We start from the raw sequence: 13073 nt of genomic DNA, 5'->3' as shown, positions 1-13073 counted from the left end.
TACATGCACGTATTGGATTTACATGTGAATTATGCATAAGAATTTTTATACTTAATTACATACGTAGTACCTCAGGCGTGCCCCGGCGACGCCTGATCATTTCAATATACTTCTAGTAAATGTAATAATTGTAAATAATTGTATGCCTACACATATATGTATATGCATACATTTATGCATTAATACATACATTTGTGCATGTATTTGTGTATTCAAACCAGAGCTGGGAATTAATCGATAATTAAATGGTTTATTTTGAAACCACATTCGATGGTCTTCAGATTCCATTCAAAACCTAAAAGGTGAACGAGTATTATGTGTATCTTGAAAAGACAATTCAGTATTTACCTTTTCTATCTCTCTCAAAGTCGATTGGAATTAAAGCGTTTTTACTTAGTTTGATCTCTGTAGCTCAAATCGCTAGACCGTGTACATAATAAGCATGTCATTTTTTATGATGACCTCTGAATATGCCGTTAGAGATGCTATTGCACTTGGGTCATGTGCTGCTAAAATTACCCTTGATCGAGCAAATTTTTATAACGACTGATAGATTTTGTGGCAAAGTGCCGCCAGTTCACATTGAATAACCCAGTGGATAACCCTAATCATAAGATTAATAAATTTTAATATGATAAGAACAGTTTAAACGACTAAAGATAAGCAACATTTGTAACAAGAACAATTATAGACATACAACATACATACCAAAAATTCGCCACTTATCGTTAACATTCATCAATTGATCATGCGATAAACTGTTGGTAGAGCATTTGCCGGTTGACTAAACCATAACCATTGTTCATGATTTGCTCTTCATTCCTCCAGCAAAGCAAAATCGTCAAAAAATCGATTGTCACTCAAATTTACAAATTTCATATTGCACGCATGGATTGCCAGCTGGTTTTCTTATGCAAAGATTGATTTCAATGTTTTCTGTAATGATCTCTACTGGCAAGGCGTTGAATAATACTTGGTTTTGTACACTAGCTGATTACTAGTGGAATAATTAGTTAAACAAAATATATAACGATCATAAAAATTCATACATTCATAAGCATTTAGGGACATCTATATGCAAACTTGTAGATACCATGGCAAGTGCTTACTCGAATGTTGGTTAAAGATGGGACAAAGTTTTTTTTAGCTAGTAAATGTTGTTAGTGCTCAAATTAAAAGGCATGTCAAAGTTTAAAAAAAAAGGACGAAAAGAAGAAAATACATGTTTGCATATGTAAATTAATAGTTAGTGGTAGATCAAAGAATCCAATGAAATGCAACAAAAACACATTCCTTTATAAAAATACTGATGAAATAAATATTTACATATATATATATATATATGTATATATATATAAATATTTTGTGTTATGTTATAAGTATGTGCATTTACATATGTATTTATATATGTATGCATTATATACAGATGCATACATATATTTTATACGTGTTTTCAGCTAAGAAGCCTCTTTCACATTCGCGTAATTGTTTCTTAATGTCAATTATAAGTAGATAATTATAAGTCCCAAAATGTAAGTCACCTGAAATAACGACTTACTTCCTTATCTACAACGAGCTTCATTGGACTTTATTGCTGTCTTGGCAAAGAGGAATTTTGTTTAGATATTGACAGGTTAAACCTTTCCGGAGTTATCTCGTCCTAATAACAAAGCCAATGGCGAAGTCACTATATTTTTGTTTTATCCAAAATTAATATGACCTTTTTGAAATATTTTCGGATTTTGCTCAAGGATAAGTGGCTGAGCCAGGCGTCTATCTGGATAATATGGTGATTTACAAATCAGATGCCATTGATAATATCGACTTTCTTAAAGGTGATAAAGAAAGTGCCTTCGATGGCCTTCTCATAGCCATCGTTCACTCTGACTATAGCTGAGTTGTCTTGGATGACCCATATTAACTCCTTTCTAAATTGATGCCAGGCGAGTTCGCCCAAGTCTTGCACAAAGCAACATAATCACACAAAATTGCTTTATTCCTTTGAAATTTGTTTTCGATGATTTCAAGAGATTGAAGTTGTATTCTGCATAGAATTAACTAACCATACCACGGGCAAAATCGAACGGAGATATAGAAATCAAAACAATTGTTTGTGTAATGTGCCACACTTTGTTTCCATTTGATTTACAACAGTGAATGAATGTCGAATTATCCAGTTTAAAATGTATATAGATACGTATTTCATATAGTACATGTATGTATGTATGTACGTACATGTAGTTGTCTGTACTGTGTGCACGAAAATTGGAAAAAGGCATTGGCATAGCCAGCCACATCGTTAAGAATTTGAAACAAATAACCAGAAATACCAAAAGTTGGTGCACTAATAAAAATCAAATATGTATGTTGTCAATAGATTGTGGTTAGGCAAACAAAGAAATATGCACCTACATAGTATGCTTCTATAAGTGCATATATAATGTGAAAAGTAATACAATGTTCATGCAAGCATACCTACACTAAGTACTCTTACGAGCAACACGAATACATACTCGGACACTCAGACACTCACACACATGCACACACCTACTCCCACATACCACACCCACACTCACACAGATAAACACTCACATACTCGTATACTAAAGATGTTTATGTGTTAAATACAATTGCATATAAAAAAATACATTTTTAAGTGTGTGCAATGTAAATGAACAAATACATGAAATCAATACATTGCGGAATCTATTTCATAACATGCAAACTTGAACAAAAAATACAAAATTTGTATTTTAATCGTAAGTGTTTAGACATAAGGTAGCATGTGACTCACATTGATTCAAGGTGTGTGTACAGGTGTACATGCCTACATGCATGCCTATTTGTGGGTGTTATTTTACACCTGCTTATGCATGTATGTACATACGTACTAACATATTGTAATAGATAAGTTCTTAGCCATGTAAGTAAATTTCAAAATGATATTGATTGGTTTTTATTGTGACAAGTGCAGTCGGAACTGCTAAATATGATATTATCTAAGATAGATTGATTAAAGCTATTGTTATATACACACACACATACACACACACACACCCACACACAAACACACACACACACATACACACACAAGCAGTAAATAGGTTAAATACTATTTAAATAAATGAATTTGACATTTACAAGTAAGAAACGGTACACAGGACATTAAAAACAAAAAATGAATAAAAATGAAATCATTGAATGTTATTTAGAGATCAAGCTTAAATCGCAGTTTGCCAAAATGTTGACGAGCAAAAGTAACATAATTAACAACAACCAGAGTCTAACATGAATTTATATGCCAATGGATGCTTAACACTTAACACTTAACACCAAACACACATACAGAATCACGCAATACATAGATGAGAACATACAGAACAGCATACTAACTCTTGCACTACAACCTCTATGCAATAATACTTATGTACGTATAACTTACACATACTTAGTCCAAAATAAAAGCAACAAAAACTAAAAAAAACAAAAAAACAAATCAAACAAAAAACCAAAAGAGAAAGATAGAAAACAATAACAAAAAATAATAAACACTCAAATTCACATATCGCATATCAACAGTATGTGCTTAACTCAAACTGCTTCTGATGGCCTTTAGATTTTGTCTTGTCGATAATCTGAACGAGCTTCTGATTCGGATTCCAAATGCTTGTCGCTCAAAAGAATAACGAATTTAAACTGTCTTCATATATTCATTTCATTATGAATTTAATCATCTTATCTTTCTGTATGTCTTAGATCTCGAACCAGATCAGAAGTTAATTTCTATGTTTAACTAGTCAACGCTATACAGTGCAGCAAACGTAGGGGAAATATTTAAAAACTGTAGCCAAAACTCGTAAATGTTAAATGGCAATTTTGAAAAAGATCAAAGCTCTAACACATAACACGTATCGTAATATAGAACCAAAAACCATTGTGAAAGTACTGATTCCTTAAATATTAAACAAGCTCATTCAATTTTTCAAAGTTTTCAATTGTTTCCATTCGACGCTGCACTTTTGTGCGTTACTCGAGAAAATGTAATGCAAATATTCAAAACTCTCAAATAGTATCAATGAAATAACCACTAGCAAGATCGAAAGTATTTAATAATTTGAATGGCAGTACAAAATCAATATATGTACTTAAATAAATATATACATACATATGTATATTGTTTAAATGGAATTGAGCATTTCGAAATCATCGGCATTTGGATGAATATTGCAATTTATATATGAATATGTATGTATGTATGTATGTTCATACTGGCACTTACGAACATATGTATGTACACATATACATATATATATATATATATAAAATTATCGCTAAGTGATCCATTTGAAGTTTGGTATGAATAAAAACACACACTCACCACACACATTACACACTCACACCGTATGTTTGTCAAGGAAAATTAGAAAAGCAACAATATCGGAGAGAAGGAAAATGTTCATTATAATAAACTTTTTGAGACAATTTCTAAAGAACTGTTAACTGTTAATAAAATTAAATAAAAAATAAAAGCAAAACAACTGAATTGAATGGAGCTTCACCCCATGAAGTCATTAATAAAATATGTACATAGATACACACATACGTGCATATGTATGAGGCTGAGGAGAATAAAATAACAACTTAGCTGTAAGACGCCAATTGGATAAAATGGTCCATAATGTGGTCTAAAATAATTTAAGTAAACATATAAAATAAATAGTAAGCGCAATACAACAAAGAATAAAAAAAAAAACCAAAAACCAAAAACCAACAAAAAAAAAGAAAAAACAAAAAACAGCCACAACATTCAAAAACCAATTAAAATTTATTACAAAATAAAATATGAAAGCAAAAAAAGATCAAAATTAAATAAATGTATATGTTTTTATGTTTTTACTACCAATCTAGCAAATAACAATATTTTGCTATAGACACGTACATACGTACATTGTATGTATGTGTGTATCAATACACATTTACACATACAAATATATGATAACGATAGCTCACTGTACTAAACAAAACGTGCATATGTACAAGAACATGCATTCTAATGTAAGACTCCGTTTTTTTTATATTAATTTCTATCTGGTTTTTGTTTTAAATCATAAGTTTTAGTCGACTCTACCCTTCACACACTAATTTATCTGATTTATATATATTTTCAATTCACTTCTTTATCACTTCTCCGTCTTATAGTATTCTATTTTAAAAAGATTTCAATTAATTTCTTTTACCATTGTACATGCAAACATACGAGTAAGTAAGTATGTTATTGACAAAGAATTGGGTGAGGGAGTCGGATTCAAAAAGATCTGACAAATATACTTGAGTACCCACATCGATATTTCCAAGAGTCTCGGGAGTACATGAAAAGTACAAACTATGTGCTAAACACATTCACGTAGCGATATACTTCTATATATACAAACATTAAGTGCATACATATTTCCATTCAACCTCAATAGTCATATTCATGCTTGTCTGCAAGATACCATGACATACGTCTGTGGAGAGAACAAGCATTTTTATGGTGATTGTACACATTCATGTACATATATACATTTTTTTTTTGTAATATGCATGCGTGTGCAAGTACACACACATTGAAACACCCAATAATAATACACACACACATCACACAATATAAAGTTATATATATATATATATATATATATAAAGTTATATGTTATATATATATATATATATAACATATAACTTTATATATATATATATATATATGCTTGATATAGTTACTCTAATACATTAATTATAATTTCACTGTCTGGTGCGACAAACTTTATTTTGAAAATATAATTTTCCTGGCAAAATATTAAATATTTGTATATATAGAAATTTTATTTAAACCAGAAAAAACAAATTTCTTATCCTTTTTTTTATCGTAATACAAGATAAAAATAAGCTAAGAATCTTATGAAAACCCCAGCTGGGATTTAGATGACATGAAGCAAAAGCAAAACTATACTTAACATTGGATATCAAATTGGAAATAGCCAGGAGAAAAAATATATATATATATATATATACTCAGATGAAAATGATATAAGTTCGATTTGACGCACCAGACAACCAAGGCTTGTTTTGGCTTGAGTTTAGGGTTAACGCGAGGACGCATCTCAGACACAGGGCTATAAATAAATTGAATGAAATGAATTTTTGAAACTGGCCTCGCTAATATCACATTTTGTTTTACTTTCAGATACTATCGCTAAGTATCTCAGTGAGATATTTCAAATGCAGTTGACGCTGGGCTTACACTAATAACTACGAGCTTGGGCGGCACTACCGCAAAAAATGTAATTCGTCAAATAATTGGTTGAGCATTTTGGCTTTGATGTGATAAGAATGATAACAATAGAACGCTATATTTGCTAAAACTTTCTCAATTAGTTTTTAATTGTACTCGATGATCTATTTGGAGCTACATTTTGGACAGTTGTACATATATATTTACATTTTGGGTGTATTTGCGAATTTCTGTTGAGTGCCAAAATATGTGGAATAACCGCCAGGGGCTTGCAGCACTTTGGAGTTTCACACAGACACAAAGTCTGAAGAAATATATATATATATATATATAAACGAAACAGAAAATTAAATGTATAAATAAATATTTAAAAAAACAGCGGAACAGCTGGTGATCAATATTAATTTCTCCCCTTAGAATTTTAACACGGCAAAAGACTCCGTCATGACTCGATTGCCAACCGAAGCAATATCAATGAAAACAAGAGAGACAGAGAGATCGAGAGAGAGAGAAAAGTGAAAGTATGACATTTAATATTTATAATATAGAGCATAAATAAGATGATCTGTCTGAAGATTTGTCTTAAGTTGCTTATCAATTGTACTTCTCTCTGGTATACACATAAATATATAATATATATAGTATAAAATTTAGTTATTTTTACAAAATTACGATTATATCTTTAACAAATCCTAATTTTGTGAAATTTATTGATATATTTGATATATTTGGACCCTTAAGACTACTTTTTAACGGGATGCCTCTACGGACGCCTCCCTGCCATAATTCATAAGTAACTGATGAATGCCATTGATAAAAAGATAAGCCTTCAGTAGATTCCATGAAGATTTTTTTTTTAATAAACTGAACACCATTTATATGCTTAACACAAAAAAGAATATGGATGTTTTAAATGGGTGGCTAATGAATATGCAATTTGATCCAATAGTGTCTGCAATCGCCTCTAATAAGCAACATTTTGTCTTACATTTTGTATGACCATTGACTTTATTGAAATGGCAAAGGTCCGCCTATGCCGATTTTATTATAAAAGCCCTTGAAGCTCGTTACTTGTCAACAGAAGGATATTTTCCACCAGATTTCAACTGATTTTAGACTACTACATCTATCGGTGGAGAGATGTGTTATTTAATAAAGATTCGTTTTGCTAACCAATGTTTAGCAACGCTTTTTATTCTAAATAAGGAAAAGTTTGCGGTTTGGAGAGCTATTTTGGCTATTCTCTTAGCAATGATATTTATAATGCATAAACCTACATTCCTATAAAGCTAACAAAGCTGTTATTGTTGCTTATAAGCCATTTCTCCCCTGATCGCTACTTTCGATATGCATATATGCATGTATTAATATTAAATCGTCATTATCGTAAATCGATAATTTTGGGATGTGCATATCGATAGGGCACGAAATGTTCTCGCTAAATCAACACAAGATGGCGGTTCTTTTTGAATTTTCGGCAGATAAACTGCATAAAATAAATGGACAGTAAAATAACTATTTAATATTCTTGGCAGAGAAAAATAATATACATTATATTAATCATTTTTAATAAACGTATTCAATCTTTATTTATTGCATGAAAAAAGTAAAAAGATTTCAATTACGAATTTCGGATTTAAAATTCTGCATATGTTGATGATTACAAATTTAATAATAAGTATTTTTACAGAATTTAATTTAGTGTTTATTGAGTCAAACATTCCATGTCTGACTCCATAATAGGAATGAGTATATGCGTTCAACATTATAAAAAAAGTATAATCGATTAGCGTAATGCTCTTAAAAATAATTAATTCGCAGTGGGCGTTGCACAAACAATAACCGAGAAGTCTTGGGGTGCGTGTAGGTCTAAATATTTAAGTAAAATACCGAAATGTGTGCGAGATCTATGTCGGTCACATGTCGGGTTGATGGATGGAATAGTAGCGAGGCAGGTAATGCACATCCACATCCCACTGCATGTTGCAAGCACACTGATAGTTTGATGGATGCTATGCGCATGCCAGATGGATGCTCAGTGGCCGCCAGAGCCATAGCCATAGCCAAAAACCGACTTAGGCTTGTCTCAGCCACCTTGTCTGGATTTAGACGGCAAGCGTGCAACAACGAGCGCAAGTTGTGGTCAGCGCATAATCAGAAATTACACTTACACGCCGTACTAATTGAGATGGATACTTACTTAAGCTCTCAATAATACTTCTAACTGTGCTCGATTCCATCATTAGCTAACAGTCGCGGGTGTTGAATATTTTGAAGTTCGATTTTGCAATGAACATGTTACGGCAACCGTTGACATTTTTAACTAGGTAAGTTAATGACCTAATGCAGGGCAGTGCTTGTCATGCGTTCAATCACTCAATATCCCATGCTCATAGGCACTTAGAGCCCTGAAAATAGCTGCAAAACTGTCAGACGCGGTCAAGTGGACGGGCCGAGGGAATCGGCTTAGATATTGTCTCCCACAGACAGTGTGCTTAAGTTGATTGCCTTCCTTACCACGATGTGGCATGAATATTTCAATTTATCGTTTTTTATTTATAGTTTATTCAATTTCAATTAAGACATTGTTCTCGGCACAGTCTAAGCTTAATTCGTATATGCACAAGTGAAGTACAAAAACCGAAAACTGATTTCAAAGTTCATACTAACTTTACAACAAAGCTATTGTGCATTGTGGCACATTTCAAGTGAGTGTGTATGTGTGGGTTTGAGGACTTGGGTGTTTATTAGAGGGGGCACAAGTGTGTGCATAGGCATACACAATATGCTACGTACAAAAATTATTTTGCAAATCAAGCATTTTCCAGCCAAGTGTGCGGAGATTGACAAGAGGCAAAATGCTAAGTGAGAGAGAGAGCTACACTATTAGAAATGGCAATGCACACTATATCATTAAGTAGACATTTTAAGAAATATAACAGTGCATTTCAAAAGGAAGTAATCAACAGCAGCATTCATACATATGGCCACATTTGTTGGGACAACCCAAAGTTGCATAACACTTGCCCAGGGCCATAACATCGACACGTAAACGTCGACGGCACCATCGAAACATGTCACAAATCTGCAGACACCCACGCATAAACGCCAAGATTACCCCAACACAGCATTGGAAGCGGTCGCAAGGTCGTGAACTGAATTACACGGGTTTTTTTTTATTATTAAGCGGCTCAAAAGCTGAAATAAGGCAAACCACCCGCGGCCAGTAAACAGCACACGTTGCACAGTGGTACGCAAAATGACTTGATGCATCCCAGCACTCAGCTCACCTGCACCATGCTCTTTAACCAGAACTTGGCTAACCACTAGATAAATCATTTCAACTGCAAGTGAAGAGTGAAGAGCTGCTTTTCGCATTTTGAAGCACGGCTGCTCATTTTTACAGCAGATGTAATTCAACCGCCATCAGTTTTTCATAGCTTTAAGTATTTTCAGTTTATTTAAAGAATACTTTGAATCTTCTTCGTTTTGTCAACTTGCAGGATATTCTGGGTCAGACAGCTATTCCTTTTTTTTTTGTTATCAATTGACAATCTGTTAAGCAACAATCTGGCATACCTTAAGTTTCAAAAATATTTGAAAAAATCGTTGTCCTTATGCAAAATACGCACACTAATACACAACCAGCTCACACCTAGATACATACATACATACATACATGCACATTGTCATGGGCATACGGTACAAATTATCCGAGCATTCTATTGTTTGACTGTAAACGGCGTTTATTTGTACTTTCGTGTTATTTTCGCTTTGCCACTGACGTCAACGTCGACACTTTCGCTTTGTTCGCAGATGTCACACTTGGTATACCCTGTAACTGTGCCATTGTCAGCATATTTGGGCATAACGCAAAAGTCAAATGCTGGCAAAAGAGATTCATTTTGGCAACTGTATGAATAATATTTGCCAGTGTTTAACGAACATAGAAGTTGGTAACAATTGAGTACACGTTACCAATGTGCTAAAGTGTTTGACGATACTTATAAACATTGACAATTCGTCTAATTTGAGGAGTATCTTGCAATCGCATTGACTGCTAAGTTTACATTTTTGCCTTACAATTGCCAGCTCAAGTGTTTAATTACTAAAGCCACTTCAAGTGTTGAACAATGAAAAAATGAAAGCCAACAGAGTTATGAATCATAAATTGCTTCTATCGGACTGCCTGACTGTTAGAGCACTTAATTTTGCTTACGAATGCTCAGTTGCACTCTAAAAGGTATTCCATTTACCTATCTGGGTTTCTTATATTGAGATTTGGACAGTGTTGTCCAAATGAATGCTTATTAAATAATAATTGGGAAGAATCTGTACTCCATTTTATGTTATCCATTTGATGTTTATTGTGTTATGCGAAAAGTATATTAATAATAGGTTCTTTGGCAGTTTCTTAATTTACTTCAACCTTCTTGAAGGGCATTGGAGTCAAGGCACTTCAATGGAAGCTACCAAAATGCCAGTGATAACTAGCGAGTTTAAGGCCAGTCGCATATACGAGTCATTTCGCGCACTGTCCACCGTCCCGGTCCAAACTCGCCTCAGTCGACGTCACGTGAATGAGACAAGCCACTTCGAGTCTGGCCGAGCGGTGCGAAAGACACGGTTGCGCACCCCATCAGCGGATATGCTGAGCCGGAATATATCCAGCATATTGGAGAATCTACTGAAACGTTACGAGCAATCGCAGCTGCCCACACATGGCCAAGGCATGCCAACGGTGGTGCGGACAAACATACTTATACGCAGCATGGGACCCGTTTCGGAGCTGGACATGGATTACTCGATGGACTGCTACTTTCGCCAATATTGGCGTGACAAGCGACTGAGCTTTCAGGGGCCCATCAAGAGTCTCTCGCTGAGTATCAAAATGCTGGACAAGATCTGGCGACCGGACACCTACTTTTATAATGGCAAGCATTCACACATACACACCATAACCGTGCCCAATAAGCTGTTGCGACTGGATCAGGATGGCGGCATACTCTACTCAATGCGGTGCATACAGCGGCTGCAACTGCAGACAATATCTAATATGAAACTCTATTTTACAGCTTGACGATTAAGGCCACCTGTCCGATGGAGCTCAAGAATTTTCCAATGGATCGGCAATCCTGTCCGCTCATCATAGGTAGCTGTGCGTATTATTTGGTTATTGCATTTTTGACTTGAAGCCATCGCTAATGAAGATGAATGCCTTACAGATGGTTATACCAATCAGCAGCTGGTGTATGAGTGGCAAAATCACGACGATGCTGTCTCCTTTGTGCCCGGCATGACACTCAATCAGTTTGATCTGATTAGCATGATGCATCGCAATTTCACATCCACACGACGTGAGGGTGACTTTTCCGTACTGCATGTGGCATTTAATCTGAAGCGACACACCGGATATTTTCTGATACAGGTAGGCAATGTTATCCTTATGGCTAATGGCTAATGGTACATATAAATGCCTATGTGCAGGTGTATGTGCCCTGCATTCTGATAGTGGTTTTGTCATGGGTCTCGTTTTGGATACATCGTGAGGCAACCAGCGATCGTGTCGGTCTCTGTGTGACAGCTGTGCTAACGCTATCGACCATCAGCCTGGATTCACGAACCGATCTGCCCAAGGTGAAGTATGCCACGGCCCTGGACTGGTTTCTGCTCATGAGTTTTCTGTACTGCATTGCCACACTGCTCGAGTTCGCCGGCGTGCATTATTTCACCAAATTGGGTAGCGGCGAGATACCACGAATGGAGGAAGAGTGGGAGGATATTGGTGCGTTGGGCTTCACGTCAGGTGAAATTGCCGATGCGGCCGAGGCCAGTGATGACAGCGAACCAGCCAACTCTGATAGCGATGTATTCGTCTTTGCCGACCACGACACACTGCACTGTGAGCTGCCATTACCGGCTGATCTGAATGGTGGCGCCTATCCAAAGCGCAATGCCTTCAGCTGTCCCATATATAATGTGAGTTTCACAATAATATTATAATTGATAATATATAATTAAGCTGTCTGTGCTTGAAACAGAATCAGCAAGAGAATCCCGCACACATTTTCCCAAAGCTCTCGTCGCATACCTCGACCATGGAGCGTACCACACAAACGGAGCCGCCCGCCGTTTCCCGGATGCGTCAGATGTGGCTCTGCCTCAAGGGTGACGTCAAGTTTCGCAGACAGCGCGAACGTGATGCTGCCGCGGAGAAGAGTGTCCAAGGACGTGGGGCGAGCTATGTGAATAGCATATCACTGATTGATCGGGTCGCTCGAGTTGCATTTCCAATGACCTTCGCCCTGTTCAATTTGCTGTACTGGTTGGCTTATGGCATGTATAAGAAGGAGTTCTCCTGGTCCATGATTAAGGCTTAAGCTATATTTCTATATGTTTCGTTAGACTTGTATACTTATTTATAATTTGCGTTTCCTACGCTAAGTCACACATAGCCATAATCCTTACATCTTTCTCTGCATTCTCCATTTCTGCAAACATCTTGCCTGCCATAATCTGCCATATATCACATAATTATTTTTATTTTTATTGTTAATAAATAAATTGTTGCTTTTGGATAAGAAATTGTTGTCATTTATTGTCTTGCTGGCTTGCTGAAAATATGTTGTTTTTTGCGCCTTCCTGTTCCACCACGGAATTCTGATGGTAGCCGGACTTAAGACTGCCGAGTGTAGTTTTTTTTAAATTTCCATATTCTATAAGACGTGTAAGCGTAACAGGATTTTCCTAATTAATTCTAAGGACATCAAAAAGCAGGGTATACTTTTTATCCCAAATGGAAAGT

At 35.3% G+C, this 13073-nt stretch overlaps 2 protein-coding genes across 4 annotated transcripts in view; both read left to right on the top strand.

The window, feature by feature from the left end:
* LOC6565056 (disintegrin and metalloproteinase domain-containing protein 12) overlaps positions 1-6605 on the top strand; it is a 37806-nt gene extending 31201 nt beyond the window's left edge. For all 3 annotated transcript variants that reach the window (XM_032738217.2, XM_043216107.1, XM_032738215.2), the window contains one exon: positions 6221-6605. In XM_032738217.2, the coding sequence (XP_032594108.1) occupies positions 6221-6233 (13 nt within the window). In that variant the 3' untranslated portion in view covers positions 6234-6605. The remainder of the gene's footprint in view (positions 1-6220) is intronic.
* Positions 6606-8407: 1802 nt separating this feature from the next.
* On the top strand, positions 8408-12785 carry LOC6564735 (gamma-aminobutyric acid receptor subunit alpha-6). Its single transcript, XM_001991750.3, has 6 exons — positions 8408-8595; positions 10679-11287; positions 11344-11426; positions 11494-11696; positions 11756-12247; positions 12310-12785. Exons 1-6 carry the CDS (start codon positions 8558-8560, stop codon positions 12646-12648), a joined length of 1764 nt encoding a protein of 587 aa, XP_001991786.2. The 5' UTR covers positions 8408-8557; the 3' UTR covers positions 12649-12785.
* Positions 12786-13073: the final 288 nt, after the last annotated feature.

The sequence above is a fragment of the Drosophila grimshawi genome, unplaced genomic scaffold, assembly GCF_018153295.1.
Source record: "Drosophila grimshawi isolate 15287-2541.00 unplaced genomic scaffold, ASM1815329v1 contig_848, whole genome shotgun sequence".
Taxonomy (NCBI): Eukaryota; Metazoa; Arthropoda; class Insecta; order Diptera; family Drosophilidae; genus Drosophila; species Drosophila grimshawi.
Note: the sequence above shows the minus strand (reverse complement) of the source record. Positions and strands in the feature narration are given on the sequence as shown.

Bases quoted from the DNA above. Each gene is read 5' to 3' on its own strand.
- LOC6564735 (XM_001991750.3), top strand. From the start codon at position 8,558: ATGAACATGTTACGGCAACCGTTGACATTTTTAACTAG. The intron at 8,596-10,678 runs GTAAGTTAATGA...GTTCTTTGGCAG, and splicing joins CCGTTGACATTTTTAACTAG to TTTCTTAATTTACTTCAACC. The intron at 12,248-12,309 runs GTGAGTTTCACA...TGCTTGAAACAG, and splicing joins TCAGCTGTCCCATATATAAT to AATCAGCAAGAGAATCCCGC.